We start from the raw sequence: 26497 nt of genomic DNA on the forward strand, positions 1-26497 counted from the left end.
CTTAGAGAGACCACAAAAGAGGTACTAGGTTATAAAAACTCAATTCACTTTGCCATTTTCCTGTTACGTTGTAGATTTTTGTGTGCTTCCTTATGGCATGAGGAATTGGTGAGGGCAGGCAGGAGAACAGGTTTGCTCCCTACTCCCACCAAAATTACATTTGGAATCCAACTTTGACTTTAACCTCCTTAATGTTGGCAAGTAACAGGACTGCAAGCTCCTGCAGTCAGTAATAAATTATGAACAGTTATGGGGAAGGAAGAGATTGCACCTAAAACTAAAAAAGAAGAAGAAAAAAAGTTGAGTGTACTAGGAACACTGAATAATGATGTTCCATTGATTACAGGCCTGCCCTACAAATTTGAAGTACAGCAGATGTTGGAGGAACCTCAGTGGGAATTAATATTTGAAAAAACAAGATGGATAATTGAAAAATACAGATTCTGCCATAGGTATGTGTCTACTTCTACTATAAAGAATCGCCAGTTTAGACTTTTTGCGTGTTTATTATTGACGTTTCAATAAAGATGTGTGTCTGCTTTCTACAGCACTGCTATTTGTTTTTCTTTCAACAGCAGTGTCCCCATGGATAAAATTTTTCATAGAGATTCTGACCTGACTTGTTTACAGAAAGTAAGTTTTCTTCTTTTAGCTTTTTAAATTTTAAATGCTTTTTAAATACAAGTCTGTTTCGTATCATCAGGAGTCACCTGAAGTTACATTTTTACATATCAGAGATGTAAACTAATCACAGTAAATGACTTTTGTGGTGCAGCTTATTTACTTACAAAGACAATTTCGGATTGTCTTTGTAAGTAAATAAGGATTGTAAGTAAATAAGGATACTCATTTGTGAGAGTTGGGGACGACGGTTACCTGCAGACCCCAGGTTTTAACCTCAGTTTGGAGCAGAATGAATGGTGAATGAATCGCGTCTCTTTGCAGCGTGTTGTAGGCTTTCAGTGTCGAGAGCTGCATGTGTTTCAAGAGCAGATTTGGACTTCCTAGTCCTTTGTTCCATCTGTAAAGTAGTGCTGTGCCGTGTTTGTCACGCATAAGTGAGAACTTTAATTTTCCAGTCAGAGTAGTCATTGCTCAGAAGTTCTAAATAACTACAGCTGTAACATTAATTGCACGAACAAGACAGAAAATGTGCCCAAAGCAAAAGGCATAAAGAGAAAACATGTACACAATGATTACCCACATCTGATTTTTTTTTTTTTTCTCTCAACATGACTTTGCTTATGAACAGCTTCAATCTAAAATTGAGTTGGTAGAATGCTCTTGAATTTAGCTGTTGTGTAATTGGTTTTAAAGAATTGGTTTTAAATCACCCATGTGTTCCTGTGTGACTGTTCCTTTCTGAAATTTATATTGTGCAGTTGAACACTTTCTGTAGTGTTAATCCTAAATAAATAAATAAAAATCCCTTTGGAATACTTATCAGGTATAGACGGGGGAAAAAATCAACAAAAATCACAATTTAGAAAAAATCTCTTTTTCTTTTGACTAGCTTTTGGAGTGCATGAGGAAGACTTTGGGCAAGGTAACAAACTGCTTCATTGCTGAAGAGTTCTTGACTCAGATAGAAAACTTATTCCTTTCCACATACAAGAGTGAGAAAAAGAGTAATGCCGAAGAAAAGGAGAATAAATGTGCAAATGAATTGCCAATGTGACGGCTTTAACAAAACAGAATTATAGAACTTTGGTTTTATTTTTTGGCATTTTCTTCCCTTCCTCCCCGTTATGTCTATTCTTTCAGGTTTATTACCCATTTTAATAGTAACTGTTACAGAATCCGGTGTCATCTTACTGTTACGGTTTAAATACTTTGAAAAACTCCTGATGTGTGTGACCTGACTACATGAGGAATGCTTAATGCTAACATTTAGTGAAAAACGAGCCACAGAGTTAATTGATTGACCAACAGTCTGCCAGTTGGGAAGGAGGACAACCTGGCAAGAATACTGTGCTTCAGTCTTCAAGGATGGTTTGTCCTCTCTCAAGTCTTTCAGTTTGGGAATTTTCTCTTATTATTTATCTACAGGTACACATCTAACTTGGAATGAATTTGTTCCTTAATACTTTAGAGATTGTAAGTTTGAAGGAATTCACAAAGAGAAACTTAACTGCAATGAAAATTTTGTAGCTCACTGATTTCAAACTTTCCTGGTATCCGGTCTGAAGTTTTATTCAGTTGTAATTTAACACATGATCTGATTTTTTTTTTTTTTTTTTTTTTTTTTTGTTAACCCCCGTTGATCCCTATGATCAAGTAGGTTTTTGGCACATTCTTTGCCATCTTGCTTCTATATTGGGGAGGAAAAGCTGGCAAGTTTTCATGACTTCTCAGTAGTGGTTGTGCTTGTTTCCAGTGGAAATGATAACTCCTGTCTTATTACAGGTTGCAGTCTTTCTGGTCTTCCATTCTGTGGGGAGATACTATGTTGTTCTGCCAGATCATTGTGATTTGTCCGCTTCTAATTGCCACTGTTTCCTGTGGAAACAAGAGCTCTTGATTGACGGCAAACTGAGTGCAACAAGCAGAAAAGTATTTGTCTTTTTAAAGAAAAAAACCCACTAACTTTTATATTCAGAGTCTTCTCTATAATGTGCAGTTCAGTAAGAAAACATACTGTTTTGTATCAGTTCTTCAGTTATGATTTCATACAAGTATATATTCAGATAGATTAGTCATAAGTAGATTGGTCATGATTGAGAAGTTTCTGGATTGCAACTTGGAAATGTTTCATGAGCTATATCACTGTGAATCTTTATAGAAAAAATGTGCTTTAAATTTGCTTTCTAAATCATAAGGAAACAACCTTGTGTACAGTTATTACTATTTACACAGATTTATCTTGGGCGAAGTTTCGCAAAGAGATCTAAAATATATTTGAAAACATGAAGCAAGCAAAACCTTGAGTTTATATCTAGAGGGGTGACAATGGACTCAGTTCTTATTTTAAAAAAAATGTGTGTATATATCTAGTTCTACATAACATAAATGGAATTTTAAGATTTTCTATGTTTACATTTTTAAGTTTGGCTTTTCATTTGTATAAAGAGTTTGAAAAGCTTTAAAATTGTAGAGGTGCATCCCAAGGAGGGAACTCCTTTACAGGGAGTTAACATCACTTTTTTTATTCATGCCTCATAAAATGTTCGTCTCTTTCTGTTACTAAGTGGAAGGTGCAGAACCTGATTGTATGAAAATGTGAGCCCTTGATACTCGGTGACTCTCCCAGTGCAGATGCAAGAACTATGGACTTAAAAATACTGGTGAATGTTCTACCCTCTCTCCTCTGTTCAGATCTGCTGGTATGCAGCTTTAGATCCCACTGACTATGTGTAATTTACAAACTTGGTGTATCCAGCTATATAAGGCATGTTGACTCAGTCTGCATATATTCTAAAATGTCATCTTTGGGACTTCTTAATTAAAAATATTGCATGGCTGTCTGTATTTCTAGTTTAAACTACGCTCTGGTGAGAAAGCATTCCTTCCCCACTTAGTTGTGGAGTGGTCTGCATTGTAAGGTATTCTTCTCATAGGTTACTCTCTAGAAAACCCACACAATATCAGTGTATGTACTAAAAGCTGTAATTAGTTCTGATTTGTAGGAAGAGAATTTTGAGCCTCTTGTGTAACAGCACTATGAAGTAGATCATGTTTGTTGTCCACATAGAGTCTATTTCCAGCCATTTAACGGTGGGTGTCAGCATCACCCGAGTAGTGGTAACAACGTCCCAGCTGCTTCTCTGTTTAATGATTAACATGAGTTAAAGTAATACAGTTGTATTAATTGGATTTAACAGTGATGTTACATTAGAAAAGTTTTGAGTAAAACATACTTTGAAGCAGTTTGTCTCTTGAAAAGAGGAGACAGTGCAGTATTGAGCCTTTGATATGCGCAAAGCCTCCCGATGTTCTCAGAGTTGGTTAGCAGGGTGCTGTGGGAAGAAATACAACTGCTAGTACCATCCTAATCCAGTATTATCGCACGATACCGTATGTGAATTGGAAATTCGTGATGCTAAGTAATATTTTGTTGGCAGGAGCCATGGTAAGAAAATAACTAACCTACTTTTCATAATTTGTGTGGCTAATAATATGAGTTTGGAAGTTGCATGCTTCTAAGATAAAAATCTGTTTTACTAATACTACCCGTTCTGCTACCAAGCACATATAAGGCATTAAATATTTTTATTGGAAAACTTTTTTTTTTTCCCTCCTTCCAGCAATTCTTTTTATGCCAGCTTAGTTTTCGTGTACCTGTTGTGGACTAATACACTATTTCTTTCTGTAAGACTAGCTGTTAGGCCTTGCCAAGTTGTTGCTCAGGAGGTGGGAAATGGTTGAGTAGCAAGTAGAACGATACAATTTAAACTGGAAGAGTCAACAGTTTAAAAAACAAAGAAAAAAACCTCAAATCCCCGAAATGTAACTTTTGGCAAATATCCTTTGTGGGCACTTGTTGGCTGAGCCACGTTTTGCTGTTGCAGTTATCAGCCATGCTTCTTCACAGGGATGTGCGCCTTGGGGTCCAGGGGAGGGGAATGCCCAGGGTTTTTTTTAAATAAGTAACTTTCCAAGAACTGTTGAGGAAAACAAAGAAACAAAAATCCAAACCCAAAACCAGCCAAACAAAAAAAGTTCACACTGTTGCCATTGCTGTTAAGTACTTTTTTTCCTTTTGCTTGCTGCTTTGATATTCCTGACTGATGGTATAGAGGAGTCTACTAATAAAGACCGTACGTGCCGTACCTTGAACGATGTGTTCCCGTTTTGTAACAGGTTCTGGTCTCAGCTCTGGCAGTTACTCAAAGTCAGGAACAATGACAAAGTGATTCAAGGAAGTGTAACACCACTAGAGGGAGCGTTGTCACAGCTGATACAGAAAAGGTTTGGAACTAAGCGCAAAACTGTGCTTACTAATGCCTGTAAACTTCGGGCTAGTGATTACATTTATGGGTAGGAGCCGTATACTTTGGTACAGATTTGTTTCTTCATTTGTTCTTACAAACCCTGCGTGAGCCAGCCCAGGCAGGACGCAGGAACAACCCCAAAACCACGGATGAAATGCAAAGAGTAAATTTATTCTCATTGCCTTGTGTCCTGGGGGCTCTCTGCAGAGGCACGCACACAGGACGCAGGCACTGCCAAGCTCAGAAAGACAAGGAAAAGATCTCGAACCTGCTGCTTTCGCCTGTAGATCCCAGGGATTTTTTCAGGCGCAGTTTGCTTTCCCCCAGCAGGGCAGGAACCTCATGGATATTCGATAAGGTGCTTCCGTGTCTCTCACAGGCCTGTGTTACCTATGTGCAGACATTCTACCCCTCGAGCACGCGGAGCTAGACAACAGTTAGGTTGAAAGCTGTGGTTTGTCCAGAGAAGGGCAATGAAGCTGGTGCAGGGTCTGGAGCACAGGTCTGATGGGGAGCGGCTGAGGGAACTGAGGGGGTTTAGTCTGGAGAAGAGGAAGCTGAGGGGAGACCTCATCGCCCTCTACAACTCCCTGAAAGGAGGGTGCAGAGAGGGGGGATGAGTCTCTTGACCCAAGGAACAAGTGACAGGACAAGAGGGAATGGCCTCAAGCTGCGCCAGGGCAGGGTCAGACTGGCTCTTAGGAAGTATTTCTTTGCAGAAGGGGTTGTTGGGCGTTGGAATGGGCTGCCCAGGGCAGGGGGGGAGTCCCCATCCCTGGAGGGGTTGAAGAGTCGGGTTGACCCAGCGCTGAGGGATCTGGTGGAGTTGAGAGCAGTCAGTGTGAGGTTCATGGTTGGACTGGAGGATCTTCAAGGTCTTTTCCAACCTAGATCATTCTGTGATTCTGTGGTTTTCAACACTTGAGCATGTTTACAGTCCTCAGCAATCTCCTGTTGCATTCCCACAAGCCCTCTGCTTTAGTCCCCTTCAGCAAACTCCGGTGGTACGTTGTGGCAGGGATGCCAGGATGGGAGGTCGGTATTTTCCAGGCTGTTTTCGCAGAGAATCCTGCTGTAGGGTCACGACAGTAAGCAATGGGTTTGTTTTCATGGGCAACTGCAGTGAATCCTGAGGATGATCATCAGATTACCATCCAGCCAGCTCTGTTTGTTACCCAGCTGTGGTCCAAGTGTGCTGGTTCCAGCTCTGTTTCTGCCAGCAGCAGGAGCCAGATGAACTCCTCCTGGCCGTGCTAGTGGGGATGCTGCTCCACTGGGCATGACTGAGTGCGGAGGCCATCGCAGTGTCCGGGGAAGGAGGCGGTGGGGTGTACAGTGCACCCCAAAAGGCACGTGTGGCAGAGCCCTGCACCCCAGTGCCTGCGAGGCGAAGAAAAGGTGCTGTGCTGCTGCTGCACACCCCGCTGAGGCGGCCGGGGAGGGCAGGATGTGTGCAGGAGGACTCGGCCGGCCCCACAGAGCCAGCATGGGGGAAGTAGCTGGTTGTTAACATCCCAGTGAACACTGTAATCATATTTGATACTGAACAAAGTATTTAATGGCCTAGATAAAAGCATTCTGGTTGTTTAATTGGAAATGGCTTGCTGTTTTACATAGACCTAGTGCCCTATTTTTATGAGATTTAGAATTGTGCCGAGAAATTGTTTCCATGGAAGCGGAGATCACCAAAGAAATAATGCACTCCCCATTTCCTACAGGATTATTTCTTTTACAGCCCGCTGTTCTAAATAATTAACTCTTGTAGTGCCGTTACAGCTTAGTATGGATTAAAGGAAATAATACTTCTTATTTTTTAGTGTTAGAGGCATTTATATATGTATTTTTATATATATAAATATAGAAATATTTAAAATTACTTTTGTCATTAAAATAAGTCTGCTCTCTCCTTAGTTACAGAGGGGAAAATCCACCAGTACAAAAAAAATCAATGGAAAAGTGCACTTTTAATTTGACAATTTATGCAACTCTGTCAGGGAAACTTAAAATTATTTCTTCTTTGCCCTTCTCTGGCCACTGTTCTACACTTTTTGCTTGGTAATGGGTGTATTTTAAAACTCACTGTGCTTCTGGCCGCCTTTGAGGGAAGAGACAATGAAGGTAATTTTTAATTAAGGTAACAGCACTGAGAATCTTCCACCAGTAGGAAATCTCCTTTAGTTACCTATGGGTTTTCTTCCGTATATTAATTTTAACAAACCCCTTTTTCTCTACTTCACTACAAGTGTCTGTAAGAAGGTGAAACTGTCAAATGATAAGAGGCTGAGACCAAGCCTGAACAGCTGTAAACATCACACAAGCAAAGGACTATTTACTGAAAAGTCCTGTTACTGCCCGTCCATATGGGGCTTTCTCAGCACACAGGCAGCGCAGCTCTCGGCCGTACAGAAATTGCCATTCCTTCCCTGAAGCCAGTTGGGAGCTGTAAGTTTACAGCAGTTGAGGCTCTGTCCTCCAGAGAAAAGATAAAACCTACTCTCTTTAAAGCTCATAATGTGAACTAAAGTAAAGACAAGATATGAGCATGTAGGTGACAGCTAAATGGATTTTGACTTTGATGGAGAGGTGTGAAATTTAAAAAAAAAAAAGATTATTAGAGGTAAATGATTTAGAAATTAAAAATGGGAAAAGAGTTACTAAACTATTATCAAAGAATCATGAATATGACAACTTGAAATACCTAGCAATTTTAATAATAATTTTAGCTGTAGATCTCAATTATTTTCTAAGAAAGGTAACTACTGTTACCCTTTATTGGAAGGAAGCGGAAATGCAGAGAGGATGATAATGTGCTATAAAGGAGCCAGCAATAATTTAAAGAACTTGTCTCATCTTTGCTCCCTCAAGTAGCATGTGTTTCTGTGGCTTATTTAGAAACAGGTCCAGCTGCAAAGTCCAACTCCAGACTGTGCCCTTCTCTCGTGGCAGAGGGTATTTACACCTGGAGCTCTTAGTTTTAAACCTAGACTGTGTTACAAATACTCCCTGGCAGCCAGGGTAACGTCCCACACCACAGGGAGCCCAGCTTGCACTGACCTGAAGCAGGGCGGGCCCTCAGGAAAGCAGCAGCACAGGTAAAGGAGCCGACTGCAAGGCAGGGTGCAAGTTGTCTGGAGGGGAGAATGGTGTATACGCTCTTCTGTGGTTGTTACTGGTCCCAAAATAATGATGTATAAAGTGTCTGACAGTGTTTGACAAATCAGATGAATGGGACTTGCTTAATGCAAACTGGAAAATATCTTTCAGCCGCTGCCAAAGCACGTGGAAATGGTAACTCATGCTTTGTAGATCATTAGGACACTTGGGAGCTACTGGAGTGTACTGCGAAAGGCATTACTCAAAGTTCAGATTGAAAAATTTCTTCAGAAACAGCTAACAACTTTGTAAGGGTAATGCAAGCATGAAAATCATCATTCCTAGTACTGCCTTGGGATGAGCGTGAGCCAGAGGAAAGCAGGGAGAGAGGCTTTCCATGCTGGAAGTGCGACTGCGCTCCTGGGCCCTGTAAGTAGGAAAGCAACTGTCACACTGATGAACAGTCACTCATCCTGAATTGGCAGCTACTCCAGGCAGTGTACATAAAGCTCCAAAAGGCTTTATTTTATAAATATATGAAAGTAGAAAAGAGGAATTCCATGGCTGATAGGAAGCTAGACAGAGGAATGGTACAGAAGATGTGTGATACAGGAAAAACCATGACAGAAGTGGATTGGAAGTAAGATTTCTTCTAACAGAATTAGGAGAAATTCCTTAAATGTGCATTTACATAGTCTATAAAAAGTCTAAAGAAGGAAAAGGGCAAGCTGCTGGTGCTTTAATGCATAGGGGAAGCCCAAGGTAGGAGCTATGCTGCAGGTTGGCTTTTGTCTCTTCCTTGTTGTTGCCTCCTCAGGCAGGAGGGCTGGTGGGCAGCTGGAGGCAGGCAGTGGTGCCACTCCCCAGCAGGTAACAGATGAAGCTGCAGTGCGTTGCCTTCCCTAGGATTTGGGCAGGAGATGCCAGTTGTTTGGGAAGGAGAACCTGTTTGGTGGGTCCGATTTGATTCTCCACCAAGGGAGCAGCACAGCAGTGTAGAAAGGAGTAGACTCGGTGAATGGCTTAGAGCTTCAGATCCTGCCTGGTGTCACTGGGGACCTGACCCACGCTCTTCACCTGCAACATGGAGCCTCTGCTTGGGCTTTGCCTGGCTTTGATTCTGGCAGGAGCTTCGTCAGTGCTGAACAACTGTACCTGCGCGACCAACAAGTGGACGGTGTGTGCCCAGGATGGATCTGGGAACTGCACCTGCATGCTGGTAGGTTCAAATCACAAGGTAGACTGCTCAACGCTGACTTCGAAGTGCTTGCTGATGAAGGCCGAAATGGTGCTCCTGAAGGAGAAGCACTTCTGGGGCCATCCCTGTGGGCTGTTAGATAACGATGGCATTTACAATCCAGTCTGCGAGGACAGTGGTATCTTCAAAGCCAGGCAGTGCAATCACACCAATACCTGCTGGTGCGTGAACACTGCTGGAGTAAGAAGAACCGAAAAGGGTGACAAAAGCTTGAGCTGTGGTGAACTGGTTAGAATAAGCTGGATCTACATTGAACTGAAGCACAAAAAAAGGCCCAGTGCCTTCAGTGGTTCCGACGTAGCAAATGCCCTCAAACATCTGTTGGAGAGCCGATACCAACTGCACTCCAAGTACGTTGCAGCCATTAAGTATGATTTCCCTTTTATCCAAATCCACCTGAACCAGAAACAGAAATCGAGGTGTGATGTAGATATAGCCGATGTAGCCTATTACTTTGAAAAAGATATAAAAAACGACTCGGTATTTCATTCTAACAGTACATTAACTGTCTCTGTCAATGGAGATGCTCTGGATATTGAAGAACTACAGATTTACTATGTTGATGAAAAGCCACCTGTGTTTTGCATGAGACAACTGGTTGCCGATGTCAGTACTGTGCTGACAGCAGTGACCCTGACTGGCTTTGGCATTGCTGTGCTGGTTATGTGGCTGTGCACAAGGAAAAATAAGAAAACTGAGATTACAGAAATGGATGAAATAAGAGCCCCAAGCTTACAGCTGCCCTGATCTAGAAAAAGAAAGGAAGCAACAGGAAGGAAAAAACAAACAAAATATAAATAGCAAACAGGCTCAGTGTATGTGGATCAATTTGGAGAGGTTTTTTTCCTTTCTACAGGAATTTGTACAGTGATTGTTCTAAGTTATTCTAGTTTAGTAAGAATGACGTTTTTGTTTTGGGTATAATCTAATTTGAGAGTCAGTTACCTACATATTTTAAATGAGTCCCAATTTAGAGGCTAAGAAAACTGTTACAGCTGTGTATTTAGCATAACGTAGAATAGTTTACTACTGCAGGCCTGGCTCAGCTTGCTTAAATACTGAGTGGTTCTTGGGTATATCTACTTAGTGAAATTAAAATATTTGCCTTGGCATAATTGGGTTAAGTAGCTGCTTTTCTGTTGGTAAAGACTTTTTTTTAAATGTGGGTTGGTTGTTTTGGTTTTTTTTTCTAAACTTGCTGGAACTTTTTTTATCAACAAATAATTTCATAAATATTACTAAATAACCAAATAAGGTTTTGATAAGATATTCTACAGCACCAGAGGCTTTTATCCAGAGCCATTTGTTAGGAAACATTCCTGCAGTCACTTCCAGGTGTGGAGATCCCAAGTTTCCGAGTTTGTATTCAGGCAGCACAGTGAGCTATTCCCACTTGTGTTCTTTAACAAGGGTCTGACACTCCGAGTCAGCAAAGATCCCTTGATCCCAATGCAAGTGTATGCTAACCTTGGTGTTCTGCCCAAATTCAAACTCTGGTAATAGCTTTCTGTCTACCTAAATTCCCCTTGCAATTTTAATGGGAGGAGATATTTTTCAGTGTTGTACAGCTTCACAGAACTACTACACAATGCTTCAGGACAAGCTGAAAAAGAGCTTTATTCTAGGAGGGCTGCAGGGGGAATTTAAGAGCAGAGTGTAATTACTGAAGTTGGAATTTGGCCAAGACACTAGAACTGGACTTCTTTGCTACCTACTCATCTGCTGCATTCCTTGTTTGGGAGGTCATATCCACCGTGAAGGACATTTTAAAGAAAATAATTCTAGTTTTTAAATGTTGTTGGCAGTTATATTCTCCGTGCTGCATATAGATGCCTGAAGTCCCATCAGTCTAATCTGCTTACGTTCCAAATGAGACCCCTACACCTAGGCACTGCAGCAGGGTCAGCTCCTTTCTTCTGTTAATTAGTTTCAACATCACTAGTTTGTAATTCTAATAACAGTCAGTAGTGCGCTACTTCTAGGGCAAACTATTAAATATGCATCCCTGATTCTACTGAATGAATAGGATACCAGGAAAAAAAGTGAAGATGCTTTGATTCTGTTTCTGCCTTTGTTTATATAGAAGAGGAGGAGAGTTGCTGTTTGGAGGGTGGGGGTGTTTGTTTAATATCTTTTGGCTCAACATACACCATTTCCATTTAACCTCATTCTTGTTCACTTACCTGCTGGAAAAAAATTGGGCTTTGGATACACAGAATGAGGCGGATACATCATGCTTCCCCAAAATAAGATTTTTTTGCAATTGCATCAGCAGTATTAACACATTCAAAAAGTTTTGGAGCAGGGTCTGTAATTTACTGTGTGCCTTACAGCAACACCTCCAAGCTGGTTGTTCTTCAGTCAAGTGTATACATTAGTGCTGACAGAAGATGAAGTGAGAATTTAATATCAAGGCTGAATTTTCCCAAGTCCTAGGAAAATTCAGAACTTAGCCTAACTCCACACACTTCTGCAATTAGGCTTTTATAATACGGATTACATTAAAAATCTGGAGCCAAGTAGCCCTCAGTGCTGAAGAAATGTAGAATAAGAAAAAATTTTCCAAGTACATTCCTTAACCACTTTCTTAACTTACACAGAGCTGATAAAAGCTGTGTGTTTCAGGGGCTGGTGCTGTCCTTCCATCCAAGATCCTGAGATGTGGAGACTTTTCTGTGGATCTACTGTGGCTTTCAACATTCTTTTAAAATCACTGCACTCGTCTCATTTCTGTCATAAGAAAAAGATATTTTCAAGTTGAATGATAAGATTTTGTATTAAAATATAATATAAACAAGTAGGCATAATTTTGATTAGGAAAGGTAAAAGTGACTAGTTGTTGAAAAAATCTTAACAGGTAACAGTTTCAGCATCTTTCTTTGGCTCTTGCTTTTCTTTGTAGAAGCTGAGATTGAGAAGAGAGGCTGTTGTGGTGCCATTCTTATTTTTATGAATCATTAAAGGACTGCCCCCTGAAAATCATGCGTTGTGGTCAGTTATTTCCTTACTAGTCGTCAAGCACCAGTAGACGACATGCTGCTAGGGGACTGGAAATGCACAACGGTCATTTAATAGGAGTGATAAGGTATGTGTCTGCAATTAATCAAAAGAATGGGAAGATTAATTGCAGTGCAGAGCTCTCTTTGGACTATATCCTTCTACTTGACTAAAGCTATGTAAAGCTACTGTAGGATCTGGACTTTAATAAACCAAACAACCCATTGCTCCTGCTAAGTACTCATTTCTCTCCTGCAGCTCCAGTCATACCACCTCTCGGGCTGTATATTAATATTGTTTTTGCACATGGTAGATCGAGTATTTTACTGTAACAGTCCATGATGTTCAGCTTCTTTGACTTTCTGCCCACTGCTGATGTTCTTACTGAAAAGGAGAAAATTAACTCATTGTCAGCTTTAAATTTTCCAAAATGAAAATGCTTTTTATTTTTCTAAGTTAGAAATTTTTAACTCTGAAATTTTTAGTTATCCTTTTCCTGATTACATCATCCTGTTTTAATGACAGGTTTGTTCGTTGTATTTAATTAGGCTTGATATTCTTTGCAGGGTGTTCTGTGGGTACAGCCAGCACAGTGATAGTGATGGTGGCACTGGCTGACAGCTTTCAAGCAGTGCCCTGAACGACGTGATTAAAATCAATCTTGTATCAGTTTCTGTGGGGTCTGCTCAGGCAGAAATGTATTCAGGGGACTGCTTTGTTTTGGAATGCTGTTTTAATACTCTGTAGGTATAAATACATCCATATTTATGCATCCATCCATGGGTTTGTGCTATTACCTACCTGGATTATGTAACAGAGGGTATGCCTGCTTTAACGAAGGTAGAGCTGTCTGTTGCATAAATTACGTTCTGCAATTCCAGCTCATGAAGGGCTGCCTCAGAAACCTCAAAACAACCCCTGGCACAGAAGAAAATCCTGTCTCTGTGCTACGACTCTGAAGAGGATAGCGGTGCCCTTTCTGTACAGTGCTACTATCTTTGTGCAACTGCACAAAGTGAGTCTTGGCCTTTGCTTTTAACTTTCAGGTAAAACTTTTTTAACCACTCAAGATCTGAGGGCAGTGCCAGAAGCAATGCCAGCACTACAGCAAGGAAATGAAAGATAAGGATTTATGGAAGGATTAAAACCCTCTTAAACTCTGTTCCCTCTATTCCCCATGGTAAAATCCATGCCTGCTTATATATGCAAGTATGTATTCTTGAACGAAGTGACACAAAATCCCTGCATTAGTTTGCAAATGACTGGTGTGTGTGTGTGTGTACACACACGTCCATTCCCACACCTATACTTAAAGACACACACATCACTATTTATGTTAGAGCCCGCAAGCCCTAGGGAGATCTTTGTGGCAGCAGATCCTACGCTGCGTTCAGCCAGCCTGCAGCCTGCTTGAGCTCTTATCAGTGGTAAAATAGCCCAAACCTGCTGCTGTTTTGGAACAACAAACAATCCTCTTCTTGTCCCATCTTCCCCAGATTAAGAATAATCTCTTTATGGATGTTTAGACTGGGACTATGGCCAGATTAGGTTAACAATGTGAAATAAAATGCCTGCCACATAAACGCACCCATCCTTTCTCTTCTTGTTTAGATGGCAAAAAAAACCAGCAGGTCTGTGATATGAAGCACTTAAGGACAACTAGAGACAAGATCCCCACAATAGTCCTTAAAATGTTTAAAACACAGGGAATCACCTTAGAAAAAACAAACCAATTTCTACTGCTTGCATATCGAAACCTTTTTCGGAGAATGGTTAAAGAAGTAACAAATTGGCCTTTCCTCCACGTCTCCTTAATTGGACCAGTTAATGCTATTAAAGAGATAGTCTTCCTCGTGCAGGTATAATTATCCGTTCCAAAGTGTTTCCACTGATTCGCCTCAGGCTTTTAAGTACTGCAATTACCTCTTTTTTCAATGCTAAAATTAATTTTAAGTCATTACAATTGCTATCAGAGCAGGAAAAATCAACTTCCAGAACTTTTACAATTATTATTCAGCAGTTCTAACGAAATTCCTTGTACCAGGATTTACCTAGTTAAAATTTCATACACACCAGGCAGCCTGACAAGATTCACATCTCATTTTCATGACGATCCCTATTCCCTGAGGGATAACACTCTTACAGTCCTACTCCAGCACAAATCAAGCGCCACAGAAACAATTAGGGAGACTTTGTATTACCTAAATGAAAGACCAAATGAGAATGCATTTCTGATTTTCCACTGAGCTTTTTACATCTGGGCCCAACAGTACTGGTGGCACACGCACCCAACCTTTTTCAGCTTGCCTTTTTTTTTTTTTTTTTTTTTTTTTTTCTTAAATAAATGTCTGTAAGGCTTGAAATGAGAAATCTCAGCATTTTTGCTAGTCTGGTTGCACCCAGAACAGCTAAGTGGAACAACTAGAAAGTAATTGGATGTGGCTATGCTGTAGCCACTGCGCTGTGCAGAGCAGACACACACTCATTTTTAGCACAGGTCTGTTGAGTTCTCCCTTCTTCTTCCTATCTTCATGTGCTCTTTTCCGTTGTTTGAAATAAGATAACTTCATAATTGTCTCAATTCTGCTGAAGGACTTAAGCAAAATCTCTCGAGTATAGAAAGTTAATTAATGCTCCCCTTTTTCAGTCTCTCCAAATAAATTTTGCATTTTAGAGAAATAGTAGAAGAATTCTGTCATATTTACTATTTTCACTTACATTTTTATGCAGGTCAGCTGCTTCAAAAGCAGTTTCCAAGTTATGTGCAAAATTAGAAGCTTGGAGAATAAAAACTAGTAACTGATAGATTCTCAGAATTTCTGCCAGTTTTGCAACTACTAGGCATCCAAGTTGCCCTCTAAAGTGCAATGGTTTTCAGATCTGGCAAGCTGAAAGCAATGTTGGAGTTCATTTTCATTACTGCATCTTAAGGCCCACAAAATCCGTTCCTAAAATGTATTTAATCTGAATGTCTGTACATCTGATTCCTTAACTCACAGTATCTTGTCTGTATTTATTTTAACTCAGAGAAGAAAAATAGCTAACGCACTTAACTCTGGGTTGACTAGCGTCCTGGGCCAGCGAGGTATTCAACGTTAGCGCAAGTCAACGGAAGATTGGCAGCACTAGGCGATTCCCAGTCTTCTGTGGCTTTTACTGAGAGTCTTTCACTACAATATTGTAAAATAGGAATCAAGGAAAAGACCACTCCTTACAACCTCTTCACATGTTTTGGAAAGAAAGGACTGTATTGAATTTTACAATTTTTAGAGGAACAGTTTTGCAGTAAACTTCTGTTTGGTTGAGTAACTTCATCTTCTGGATCTTGAATCTATTTTTTTTTTTTTTTAACATCAACAACATAGATAATAAGCAGAAATAGTTATTACCTGTTAACAAATTCTTAAATAGCATCTATGAACTGGTACATCAGTGGGGCAAGGGAGGGCAATGGACAGTTAGCACACAATACAATACACTCAGTGGATCAAGACAGGATATTCTAGTTGACAAGATTTGGAAGTCTTGGTATTTATGAAAAGTGTTTCCTAGTCTTTTAAGTGAATGTGAACTCCTGAGACTTCAACTGGCCAAACAGGCAAAGTGGCATTAAATCCAATTTCTGACTTGTGGAGGGCTGATGGAGTATATTGTTTCTGCCAAGATTTTAGCCCAACACTAATGAACAGAAGTGAATTACAATGAAACTTGAATGACAAAATCATCAATTAATACTTAATTTTTTCTTGGATTTATATAAAAGCCAAGTATTTTATTGTTTTATAATAAGTTTTTTCATTTGAAGCTGAAGACACTACATTTTAACTGACTTTTTAATTGTGATGATCAAAATTGGTAGTAGGGAGACCTGAGTACCAAATTGTTTCCACCTGAATATAGAGAAAAATATTTTTTATATTTACAGTTAAATTGTTTTCCTTACTTTTATTAGATCTGACATTTTCTTGTGTGAATAATTTCACATATATACAAAATCTCATCCAGTTTTGTACAACTACTTATATAGAGAGACACACAAATACTAATGGGCACATCTACACAGGAAAATTCTACCTGTTGAAGTGTTAATTAGTTAATTGTACTAAGGACTACTGCACAGTGTATTTGTACAGCGTATGTGGAGAGCAAATGCTTTAATAAGCTTGTATCTAGTCAGTCAAGGGGTTTCAATACTAAGTGGTTTCCTCCACAACAACCTGAAGCAAAGATGGGGGGACAGGTAATGATAAATGACCCTACCATGTACTGAGTTCACAGGTGTTTCATATGCATTTCATCTTTGAAAAAAAAAAAAAAAAAGACAGCTGTGAAAATGATTCACGATTTGAGCTCACTCTACAGATTCCGTTTTTCAGCAGTGAAATTCAGTGCTATGCTGAGGTTCATCAGAAAACCTATACATCACTTACGACCTCTAAGTAGGTCTTATGCAGTCTTAAAGCATGAAAGCTTGCCTTCTGGTCTTCAAAAATGTGAATTACAGTCTTTTTTTTTTGAAGAAGAGATGAGGCTAGTAAGGAAAAGCTCAGCTACAAAACAAGTCTTAACCTATCTCTCTAAAGCATCAAACTTTCTCTCGTGTGATTATATGCATATATACTCATTAAAATTCAAGAGGAGCCATGGTGTAAATTACTAGTTAGCATGTTTCTTCCACTGTATGCCTATTTAAACACTTTATAACTATCCAATTGCTCAACTGTTTACCAGATTTTCATATGGAGAGATATTTAGTGTTGGTATCTGATAGAGAGATCCTATAATTACCAGTGCTGTATTTGCTGCTTGTCTGTTTGAAGTTTTAATTATAAGTGACACCACTTGGGAAGACTTTAGAAGTGCAGAATGTAGAACACAATTTCTAGCCCCATCCTTTTACACTCAAAACATCCATTGAGTTTAACAGGCAAGTCAGGAATGCAGAAATAGCTCCTATAACCTCTATGCAGACAGGGTTAAATAATGCAATTGAAGAAACAAATAATAGCAAAAATAAATATGCCAAGAAAAAAACCCAGCATTTTCAGCAGACTTGAAATCACGTGGAGACTCTCTGAGGTGGAAGAATGACATTTGCTTCACAGAAGAAATGGTAGAAAGCCTTTATGCTTGGCTTAGGAATAGAGAATTCTAGATAACGAAGACAAGAAAAGTAAGCAAATACAAAGTCTGAGAAATAAGGACATTAAGCGGCAGGAGACATTCATGAGAGCTTCCATGTCAGTTCTTCATTTCTTGACAGCTGGGACACACACAGGCCTTAGGTTAGACAAAGAGCTTTGCTGCTGCTACAGCTCAGCTGCTTTTGTGACTGGAGCTGGACAGTCTCAAGAATTAATGCTGTGCTAATTGACTGACAGATTTTACTTTTCATACCTCTTATGATAATGGTGGCTGGGCAGGACTTGAAGAGTTGTGTCTAATGAAAACAGACTTTCTACATATCACTATATAAGGTTTCTCTTGGCCTGGACTCCACGATCTGGTCACTATGTATTTTCCTTGGCAGCAGGAATCAGTGCTTAAGAATTGTCACAAGAGAGGGCCTCGGTAATAAAAAGGCATAGACTAACGAGTATCTCAGCAAACACTTAACGATCCTTGGCTGTGCTCATACACAGACTATGTGACTGTGGAAGGCAAAGATCTGTGTTTCTTTACCTTTTGCAATGAGAGGACCTTTGTTTATATGCAAAGCCTCAGGGCTTGTATTAAGCCTGGGCTGCCCCATCATTCCCACACACATCCCAGCCTCACCCTTTCATTCAATCAATAATCTGTTTTTCACATCACATCATTTTAAGACGTATTTCTGTCAGCTCAATGAGTAGGCCAAAACTCACATATTAGGTTAGCAGCTTGACATTTTTTTGGATTTGGGAAAAGCTAAACATCACCTCCCCACCTACCACTGTCACAGTAGGGCTGACTGCTCCCTTCTACACAAGCGTTACCAGCCCTCCCTGGTATCAGGCAGCACTTCAACACTCCAGGTCTCCAAAACCAGCAGCAAGCAAGCCCAAGGAATAACACCCACGAGTTCTGGAAGATGAAGGGGCCTTAAAGCCTGGCTTGGGACAGCCACGCCCGGGGACACAGGAGTCAGGGCCAAGCTCAGCCGTGAGGTGAGGCAGGGCTGTGCACAGGCCTCACAGCAACACTGTGGGTAAAGCCAGGGGTAAGGCAACACAGGAGAAAGGACCCCCGGCTCCACAGCCCCACCAAGGCCGCCCCAGCTGCCACAAAATGGCGGGTCCGGCCCGCCGAGCTCGCGGCGGGGGGCGGAGCTTCCGCATGGCCGCGGCGAGGGGGCGCGAGTGGGGGCGGGGCGGAGGCCGCCGCCTGAGGGAAGGGCCGCGGAGCCAGACCCGGCCTGTCCCGTCCCGCCGCCCGCCCTCCGCCTCGGCCCGGTAGCGTCTCCGCGTCGGCCTGGTCTGACTCCTCCTCCTCCTCCGCCTGCCGGGGTGGTGAGTAGGGGAGCCCGGCGGAGGAGGTCTCTCCCGGAGCGGATCCCAAGGGTGTCTAGCTGTGACGGCGGCTAGAGCTGTCCCCCCCCGCCCCGCGCGGGCTCCTCAGAGTGACACGTCTCCCTCTCTCTCACCTTCCCCCGCCCCGCCTCCTCACGTCTGCCTGTATCACGGTAGTCGCGCCAGCACTGAGGTCGGGGGGTTGCTTGCGTACGGGATGCCGGGCGCTGAGGGCCGTCAGCCCAGGTCAGCACCCAAGGGCGGCTCGGGACGTCAGGCCGCTGACAGAGAGGGAGGACGAGGAAAAGGCGGGAGGAGCTGGTGGTGCGGTTCCTCTCTGAGAGGAGCGGGGAGGGAAGCGGAGGCCACTGTTTGGAGCCAGCGGGTGAAAATGCCCCCCGCGGGCGGGGGGTGGCCGGTGGCCGGGGGCTGCCCGGCGGGGAGAATTTGCCATTTTCATCCCTCGTGAGTAAGACCGGCTGGGACACGCTTGGTTTTGCTGTGTTGAGTCGTTTTGTTTCTAGGCCGGGTGCAGCAGATGTGCACCCTGCGTTCAGGTGCAAAGTGTTAGCAAAATGCTCGATAGTGGTTTTCCTCAGTATGTATGAACGGCACCTGTGGCAAAGAGCCCAGCACGGCAGGGACGTGTCTTCCACAAGGGACACCTGCAGTCATTCTGATCTGGTGGTAATAAAAGTGAAAGAAAAAAATCACGTTTTGTTCTCAGACAGTGGCTTTTTCACAGCTGAAAGCAGATTGGTACCTTAAAACTCCCAACAGAATGCAGTTGTAGCTGATACTTTGTGCAGCATTACTGCTGACAAACACATGGTATCTGTTGAGATGAAGTAATGTTTCAGAGTTTCATGTTTGGGTGGTTTTCATAATACCTCTGCTATTTTTTTTTTCTTTCAGGGTAACCAACCAAAGAAGTTATGACTATCATCTGTGGTCTAAAGTTGCTGGGCAAGAAATGTATTTTCTTTCATTTGGCTTTGACCAAGCAGGGGAAGTGCAATAATTTCTATAGGTCTTACGCAGGATATTGCCGAACTCAGGTCAGTTGTACACAAGATAGATGCCAAAGGCTGGATTTGCGTGGAAATACCAGAAACTGTTTTTGGACTGGAAGCCCTGACTACTATAGAAACCTCATCAGTAAAGGACAAAGGTGTCGTTTGAATGTCTCAAATACAGAAGCGTACAAGAATCCACACCGCAGTTCGGGAAGGTTTTGCCTTCAGTCTTCTTGGCCACTGGGAGAGAAGACTGCATCCCTCCAGATCAGTTCTGGAGGGCAACTCCCACGTCATTTTTCTGCTTTGAACATTCAGATCATCAGGTCTTTTCGCACATCACTGACATTTCAGGCTGCACCAGTTCCTCTTTTCTGGATTATTGTTAAGCCAGCTCAGAAATTACTTGCTATCATTCTTGGCAGGTAAAATACTATCTTACTTCCTCTCTCTGTGTAAGACCCCATTATGCAAAGATGTTTGCACAAGTTTGTGGAGAATGGTAGGTGTATTTATAGTATTTTCATTTTAATATCTCTGCAAAATTTTGTAGGACTGGGGGATAGACTGATAGTTTGTTCAACAAGAAGTTGTTTCCATTTTCAGAGGTGTTTAGATGCATCTTTTGCTCTTGTTATTCTCATTTATGTGGTAGAGGGAGATGAACCAAGACACTAAGGGATATTCCTTCTGTGGAGGGAAGAAATGGGGTGGAGTAGAAGCCAATTCAGTCCATAAGCTCTTATGTGCAGTGAGACTGTAACGGAGAATACAGCAAGGGCAGATACTAACAGATTCCTTTTTTAACTGTCCTAAGTTAACACTGTTTGTACCTTACAGGAGCATAAGAAATTGGTGGAAGGCACTTCCTCCTAATAAACGGGAACTTTTTAAAGAAAGTGCAAGAAAAAATAAATGGAAGATACTCCTGGGTGCCGGTAGCTTAGGAGTTTTATTTGTCGTGTTTTACTTTACTCACTTGGAAGAGACACCCATCACTGGGCGCGCTCGGCTGTTGGTGTTTGGAAAAGAGCATTTTAGGGAGCTGTCACAGATGGAATATGATATGGTAAGATTTTAAAGAAAAAGTCAAAATACTCTAAAACTGTTAATGCTTTATTTTAGCAATGAGAGAGTCCAATTAATGAAATGAACAAACAAACCTTGTGGTGTCCTTGATAAGTTTTGAACCTCATGCTTAGAACCCTGCAGAGCATCCCCATCAGTTATCCCCTCCTCTCATCCCCATCCTTTTTAAGAGTTCCCTTTCCATCAGCAAACCGCTGAGGGGCACATGGTAGTTAAAGAGCACATATGTAGCAAACATTTCTAACTGCGTTATTGTAATATAGCAAGAACTACAGAAATCAGGTAGAAGTGATAAAAGTGTAGCTAATGGGTGTATGCTGAGATCTGTCTCATTTTTCTGTGCTGATTTGGCACTTGTTTAAGGTCCTCTCTTCTAAGCTGTCACTTTGTAAGGTAATACTCTCTGTCAGCATTCAATTCTACTTTTTTTTTTTCATTGGATCATTTTTCTTTAATTGGTTTCTTTTAAACTGTCCATTGCACTAATTTCTATAACGGAGTTCTGTGACTTTCTGTTCTAAAGCCAGTGAAACTTGATAGTCCATATACAAATGTCACTGTATTCCTGTCTGACAGAGAATGTGAGATAAGGACAGAACAGAAGTACAAGGATATATTCAAATTACATCTTTTGCATAAATTTGTCCATCTTACAAATCAGAACAGAAATATACAGATACAGAAAAATTACAAATTCAGATGGAGATTCAGGAAGGTGTAGAAAGGTTTGTCAAATTGTGATGCCAAGCTTAACTGTGTATTAGGAAAATGCCAGATACAAGACGCTGTAGGACCAAATTTATATTATTTTATTTTTGATCTGTGGTCAGTTTATTTCTTTTTAAGTTTATTAATCCTTAACTTGTGGGTATGAAAGCCTGAACTCTTCATATATTGGCCTTGGCTACATGAAAGAAAAATGTATTAAAATTTAGATTTAATGACGTTGTGTATAGCCGCTAAATTAGTTTACCAATTAGTCATTTACTGTGTGTTTGTTCTGCATGGCAATCAATGATTTTTTTTTTTTTTTTTTTCCCCCCCCCAGTGGATGGAGGAATTCAAAAGTAAAATGTTACCTGAGGCAGATGCACGCTATCAGGTTGTGGAGAGAGTTGTTGGTCATTTATCTGAAAGCAATAAGGACATCCCACAGGTCTCAGCGCTCAAGTGGGTTATCCACGTGGTAGATGAACCAGGTGTAAATGCTTTTGTGCTTCCAGTAAGTTGAACCCAATACAAGAATTATTAATAATATTGAAACAACATTTTGTTTATGTGTCTTCTACTTAATTTTCACTGTCTCTTTGTTTATAGAATGGTCAAGTGTTTGTTTTCACCGGATTGCTAGATGCAGTTTCTGATATTCATCAGCTGTCTTTCATTTTGGGCCATGAAATTGCTCATGTTGTGCTGGAACATGCAGTAAGTATTTAAAGAAAGCTGTCTAAAATTCTTAAATTAATTCTAATTAATTAAGATTTTTCCTATCACTATCAACCAAAGTTTCAGTGTGACTCTAAATCATGAAAAATTGAGTTTGAAATGAGAGTGTTCTGCTACATATCCTTACTACTCTTGTAGTACTTAACAACTGTCAGAAGTCCTGTAGCAGTCAGTGTTAGCACAGAGTCTGCCAGTGCTTTTTTCATACCTGCACAGATGGATTATGGCTCACTATTAACAATCATTTAGAACTTGGTCTGCAGACACCTCTCCTATAGTGCAAACATAAGGAACTAGGGGCACTCGGCAACTCACACTTTGTTACTCCTACACTTGTTAATATCTACAGAAATGGATATACTTTAATACATTATTCTAAAATACGTGATATTTTTATTATAGTAGCACACAGTTTTATAATGCCAGATTGTAGAATGCCTGGAGCTTGATTCTGTATTTACAGGTGATCACTTTCACAGACTTAATTTTTCCATATCCTGATGTGGATGTGTTGAAATTGATAGTTCTTTGCCATTTGAACAGAATGGATGTAATAATTTTGTTGTGCTTTCTAGGTATAACTATGAAAAAAGAGGGTGGTATAGAAATATGGCTCATATTGTTCTAGATTGAGGTGATTTGCTAGAAAGTGCTTTTTGCCTCCAAACTGATTTCCTTCTGCGCATGTCATTTTAAAAACTTGTATTCGTTACCTATCTATCAGTTTGAGAAGACATAATGAGAAGCTTATAAACATAAAGATCATGCTAAAAAGGCAAAACTAATCTGGAAATGGGTAAATACATTTTAAAGGCAGTGGAAATACAGGAGAATTGGTTTACTGCATCTTATTTGATTTTGGATGAGTTCACATCATAGTTTCTTGGGCTCAGCTGAGCCAACTAACTTGGTAAACTTCTAAAAATATCTAATAATAAAAAGAACTTACCGTGTTTGTATGGAACCTGCGTCACCCAGCTGGCACAAAGTATTGCATGATCCAGCTTGTAAGTGCTCAAATCTTTCAAATCTTTCTTGCATATCAAATAGAACTCTGAAAGCCAGAAGAATTTACATTTTTTTGTTCAGATCTCTGTTTCTGAAATTAAAGGAATGCACTGAAAATAAAAAATAAATATATTATGCCTACTGTCCCTTTATCTCATTACGTGTTCCTGTCTAAATGATGTGTATCTTGTCTCAATTTAATGTAAAGAACAGTATTCTAGGTCTTTTTATAGATTTTGTTGTTGTTGTTTTTCCAACTGAGGTATTTTACGGCCTTTTTACTAAAGAACTCTTGTCTGCATGCTGCTGTCATTTTCTCTCAAGCGTTGATCTCTTGAATCAGGACATAGCCAAAATGTATTTGTTCCAGCTGTATTTATGCAGTTGGGTGGATTCTAGACTGAAAGAACCTTGTATCCAACTGATTTTTTTTGTGTGTGCAGGCAGGGGAACTTGTGCTTGCCCTCTTCCTGTGCATAGAAAAAAAAAATTGTGATTTTTTTTTTTTTTTTTTAAAGTGTTCTAAAGAAACATCAGACAGTAAGGAATGAAAACGGGACAATTTCTGTTTGCAGGCAGAGAAAGCCAGCCTAGTTCACTTCTTGGATTTTCTATCACTCATCTTTCTCACTGTGATTTGGGCCATCTGTCCTCGTGATAGTTTGGCAGTTGTTGGCCAGTGGATTCAGAGCAAGTTGCAGGAGGTAAGACTGACATTTTGTATTATCCTTCCCAAGTTCCATGGAAAAACATTTTTAATCTTGGGAGATAGTACCACTAAATAGTATGTTTGGGGAAGAAGGCTAGAGGAGAAATGTTATAAGCAAAAATTAATATTTGAGTATGTTTTTGAATGAAATACGTTTTTATAAATCTGGATCTGCTTTGGTTGATATATACTTTCATTTGTCATCTTGAAGAACTTTAGATCTCCCTAAATGACTGGATTTAGCTGGACAGGCTTCAAGTACCTGCTTGTCAATTAAGTTAGATGATTGTCTTTTTGAAATGTAGCTCACTCTTTAAAGTTGTATATGTTGAAATGCCATGTTTTTATTTTGAGTAGTTGTTAAACCAAATAAAATATATGGAATTTTTTAAATACTTGTTAGTGGCAAGAATGGTTTCCCAGATTAGAAAATTGAGAATCTAAACACTCTTAAACTATAAACCATGCTATAATAAAACTTACGGAAATAATCTTTTCAGACAGCATATATTCCAGTAAAGTAAAATTCAGAGGCTTTGCGGTGCCAGTTTTCTCCAGCAGTCTAATTTACTCTCTGCCTCCGGACAGTTACTGATCCATTTCTTTTTTCAAAAGTGAGTTTTTTTTAAAATAAATTTTGCTTAGATCATAAAACTTGAATCTGAATTTAAGTGAAAGAGCTCTTCAGCTTCTTTGACTTCTCCTGATGCTTCTCCTGAGATTTCCCCCGCTTCCTCAGAAACATGAAATTAAACATAACCAATCTGTTTTGGTAGTTCTTATGCTAATGGGTAGATGTGTGGATTCTGAACATAAATTATCTCTAAAGAGCTTGGATATTTGTACAAGTAGCTAAGAAACCAATACATTGATGAATGCTAGCCAGCATTTTGAAGAGCTGAATGTGAAAAAAACAAAGTGTGAATCAATCCTGAGACTGCTCATAATTTAGGCAGCAAGATTTAACTCCCTGTCAGCATCTTTTCTCCTCTTCTAGGCTAACTGCAACTGGTATTTTGGCATTGTGGATTGGAGTTGTGCTTTAGATTGCAAATTGAATCTGGGTTTAAGCTCATAGTCCCAGTGTTGTACAGGAGAAATCTATCCTGTATGAGATACTGTACAGTAGCGGCCTGGTTTAAAACACTGATCAAACTCCTCTTCAGTGACGTTAAACATATCCATATGTAATGCAGAATAAACAAGTGATTAATACTTGCAAAGCTTTCAACCCATATACAAAAGATGCTGAATAGAAATTTTGGTTTCTGTTAGTCATCCAGGAGTACAATGTCTGTTTGTTTCCTCCATTCAACATTTCCCTAATGTGCTTATGTGAAAATGAATCTTTCTGCACGTTTTCTCAGGGTCTTTCTTTTCCTCTTCTTCTGTAATTCTATTTTACTTTTTCAAGTTTTGGCATCCTACATTTTGAAATGGTAATTTGTACCACATTGCAGTCCTTGCTTCTGTTTCAGTATTCATTTTTCTTCTATGTCCTCAGAGGCTTAACTTTTTTACCTACTGACTATTGTTTAGTTTTTATTATTGACTATTAGTAGTTCCCAGTGACTCTTTGTAGGCCTTTTGGCATGTTAGTTCCAGTTCTGCTTTTTTCCCCAAAGCTAGTGGGTTTGCTTTCCTTAAGAAATTTTTCTCTTATGTGATTCATTAATTGTTGTTCTTTAGTCATGTATTTCTGACCTGAAACATGTTGGCTTTGTTTTTACAGCAGCAGTTATTTTATATGGGAACTAAAACCTAGGATTTATGCTTGGAATAGTACAAAGCATGACCCTGAGCTTTACTCATGTCCTGCACACTAGTACATACAGATACAGTACTTCATATTCCCTTTCTTGTCCATCTCACACCATCAGATTTGTATTTCATTTAGAAACTGGTGATTTTGGATAGTCGACTTACCTGGAACTTCCTTTTCTTTCACATATACAGACAGCTCTGGTAATGATTTGGAAAATCAAATCTTGTCTTCTTTATTATGCCTAATTTCTGACAGCTATTTTAGATCAGATTTTGAAGATCTAATTTTTCATTTCAACACATTACCAAAAGGTTTTTCCAACAAGTTCATTTTTGAGTAGCTGATGAGTAGTAGTGTGTGTTAGATGCCTCAAGACCCTTTTACGTGACCACTGCTGAGACTTTATTGGCTAGAAGCACACTATGAAAGAGAGTCCAGGTTTTCTCAAGAGATTCAGGTTACCTTATAGTTTTAATTTTAGATCTGAAGAAGAAACACATAGAATTCTCAGAAGTTGCAGAGGAAGCATTTAAGACTCTTAATGAAATTTTGATAATGATCAGAACATAACAAATCTGGAACCCTGCTTGGTCGTAAGCTATATCTGTCATGAGAATTTCTGTGGAATCATATCACAGTCTCTTTAGGCTTGTGTCTTGTCTGCAACTGGCCAGGAGCAGATACAGAGAAAAAGGGA

General features: G+C 40.2%; 3 protein-coding genes and 1 long non-coding RNA gene across 11 annotated transcripts in view; 3 read left to right on the forward strand and 1 right to left on the reverse strand.

Moving 5' to 3' along the window:
* Positions 1–4776, forward strand: part of MYSM1 (Myb like, SWIRM and MPN domains 1) — a 20589-nt gene extending 15813 nt beyond the window's left edge. For 2 of the 6 annotated variants that reach the window (XM_074831908.1, XM_074831912.1), the window contains 4 exons: positions 347–452; positions 576–633; positions 1514–1546; positions 2407–4776. In XM_074831908.1, coding sequence (XP_074688009.1) covers positions 347–452; positions 576–633; positions 1514–1546; positions 2407–2586 — 377 coding nt within the window. In that variant the 3' untranslated portion in view covers positions 2587–4776. Of the gene's footprint in view, positions 1–346; positions 453–575; positions 634–1513 lie in introns of those variants that run through there. The other 4 variants (XM_074831910.1, XM_074831909.1, XM_074831911.1 and 1 more) reach the window with 4 other exon arrangements.
* On the reverse strand, positions 2178–19039 carry LOC141926341 (uncharacterized). Its single transcript, XR_012624106.1, has 3 exons — positions 18902–19039; positions 11879–12012; positions 2178–2499 (listed from the first exon to the last, which is right to left on the reverse strand). It is a non-coding gene; the product is annotated as an uncharacterized LOC141926341 (long non-coding RNA).
* TACSTD2 (tumor associated calcium signal transducer 2) lies at positions 4863–11872 on the forward strand. The gene has a single exon (XM_074831917.1). It carries the CDS (start codon positions 9109–9111, stop codon positions 10027–10029), a length of 921 nt encoding a protein of 306 aa, XP_074688018.1. The 5' UTR covers positions 4863–9108; the 3' UTR covers positions 10030–11872.
* Positions 18663–26497, forward strand: part of OMA1 (OMA1 zinc metallopeptidase) — a 19332-nt gene continuing 11497 nt past the window's right edge. For 2 of the 3 annotated variants that reach the window (XM_074831913.1, XM_074831915.1), the window contains exons 1-6: positions 18827–19013; positions 19683–20208; positions 20624–20852; positions 21921–22094; positions 22190–22297; positions 23902–24030. In XM_074831913.1, coding sequence (XP_074688014.1) covers positions 19703–20208; positions 20624–20852; positions 21921–22094; positions 22190–22297; positions 23902–24030 — 1146 coding nt within the window. In that variant the 5' untranslated portion in view covers positions 18827–19013; positions 19683–19702. Of the gene's footprint in view, positions 18768–18826; positions 19014–19682; positions 20209–20623; positions 20853–21920; positions 22095–22189; positions 22298–23901; positions 24031–26497 lie in introns of those variants that run through there. The other variant, XM_074831914.1, reaches the window with a different exon arrangement.

Source organism: Strix aluco, chromosome 8, assembly GCF_031877795.1.
Source record: "Strix aluco isolate bStrAlu1 chromosome 8, bStrAlu1.hap1, whole genome shotgun sequence".
Lineage (NCBI taxonomy): Eukaryota > Metazoa > Chordata > Aves > Strigiformes > Strigidae > Strix > Strix aluco.

Coding starts and splice junctions, on each gene's coding strand:
- TACSTD2 (XM_074831917.1), top strand. CDS start 9,109: ATGGAGCCTCTGCTTGGGCTTTGCCTGGCTTTGATTCTGGCAGGAGCT.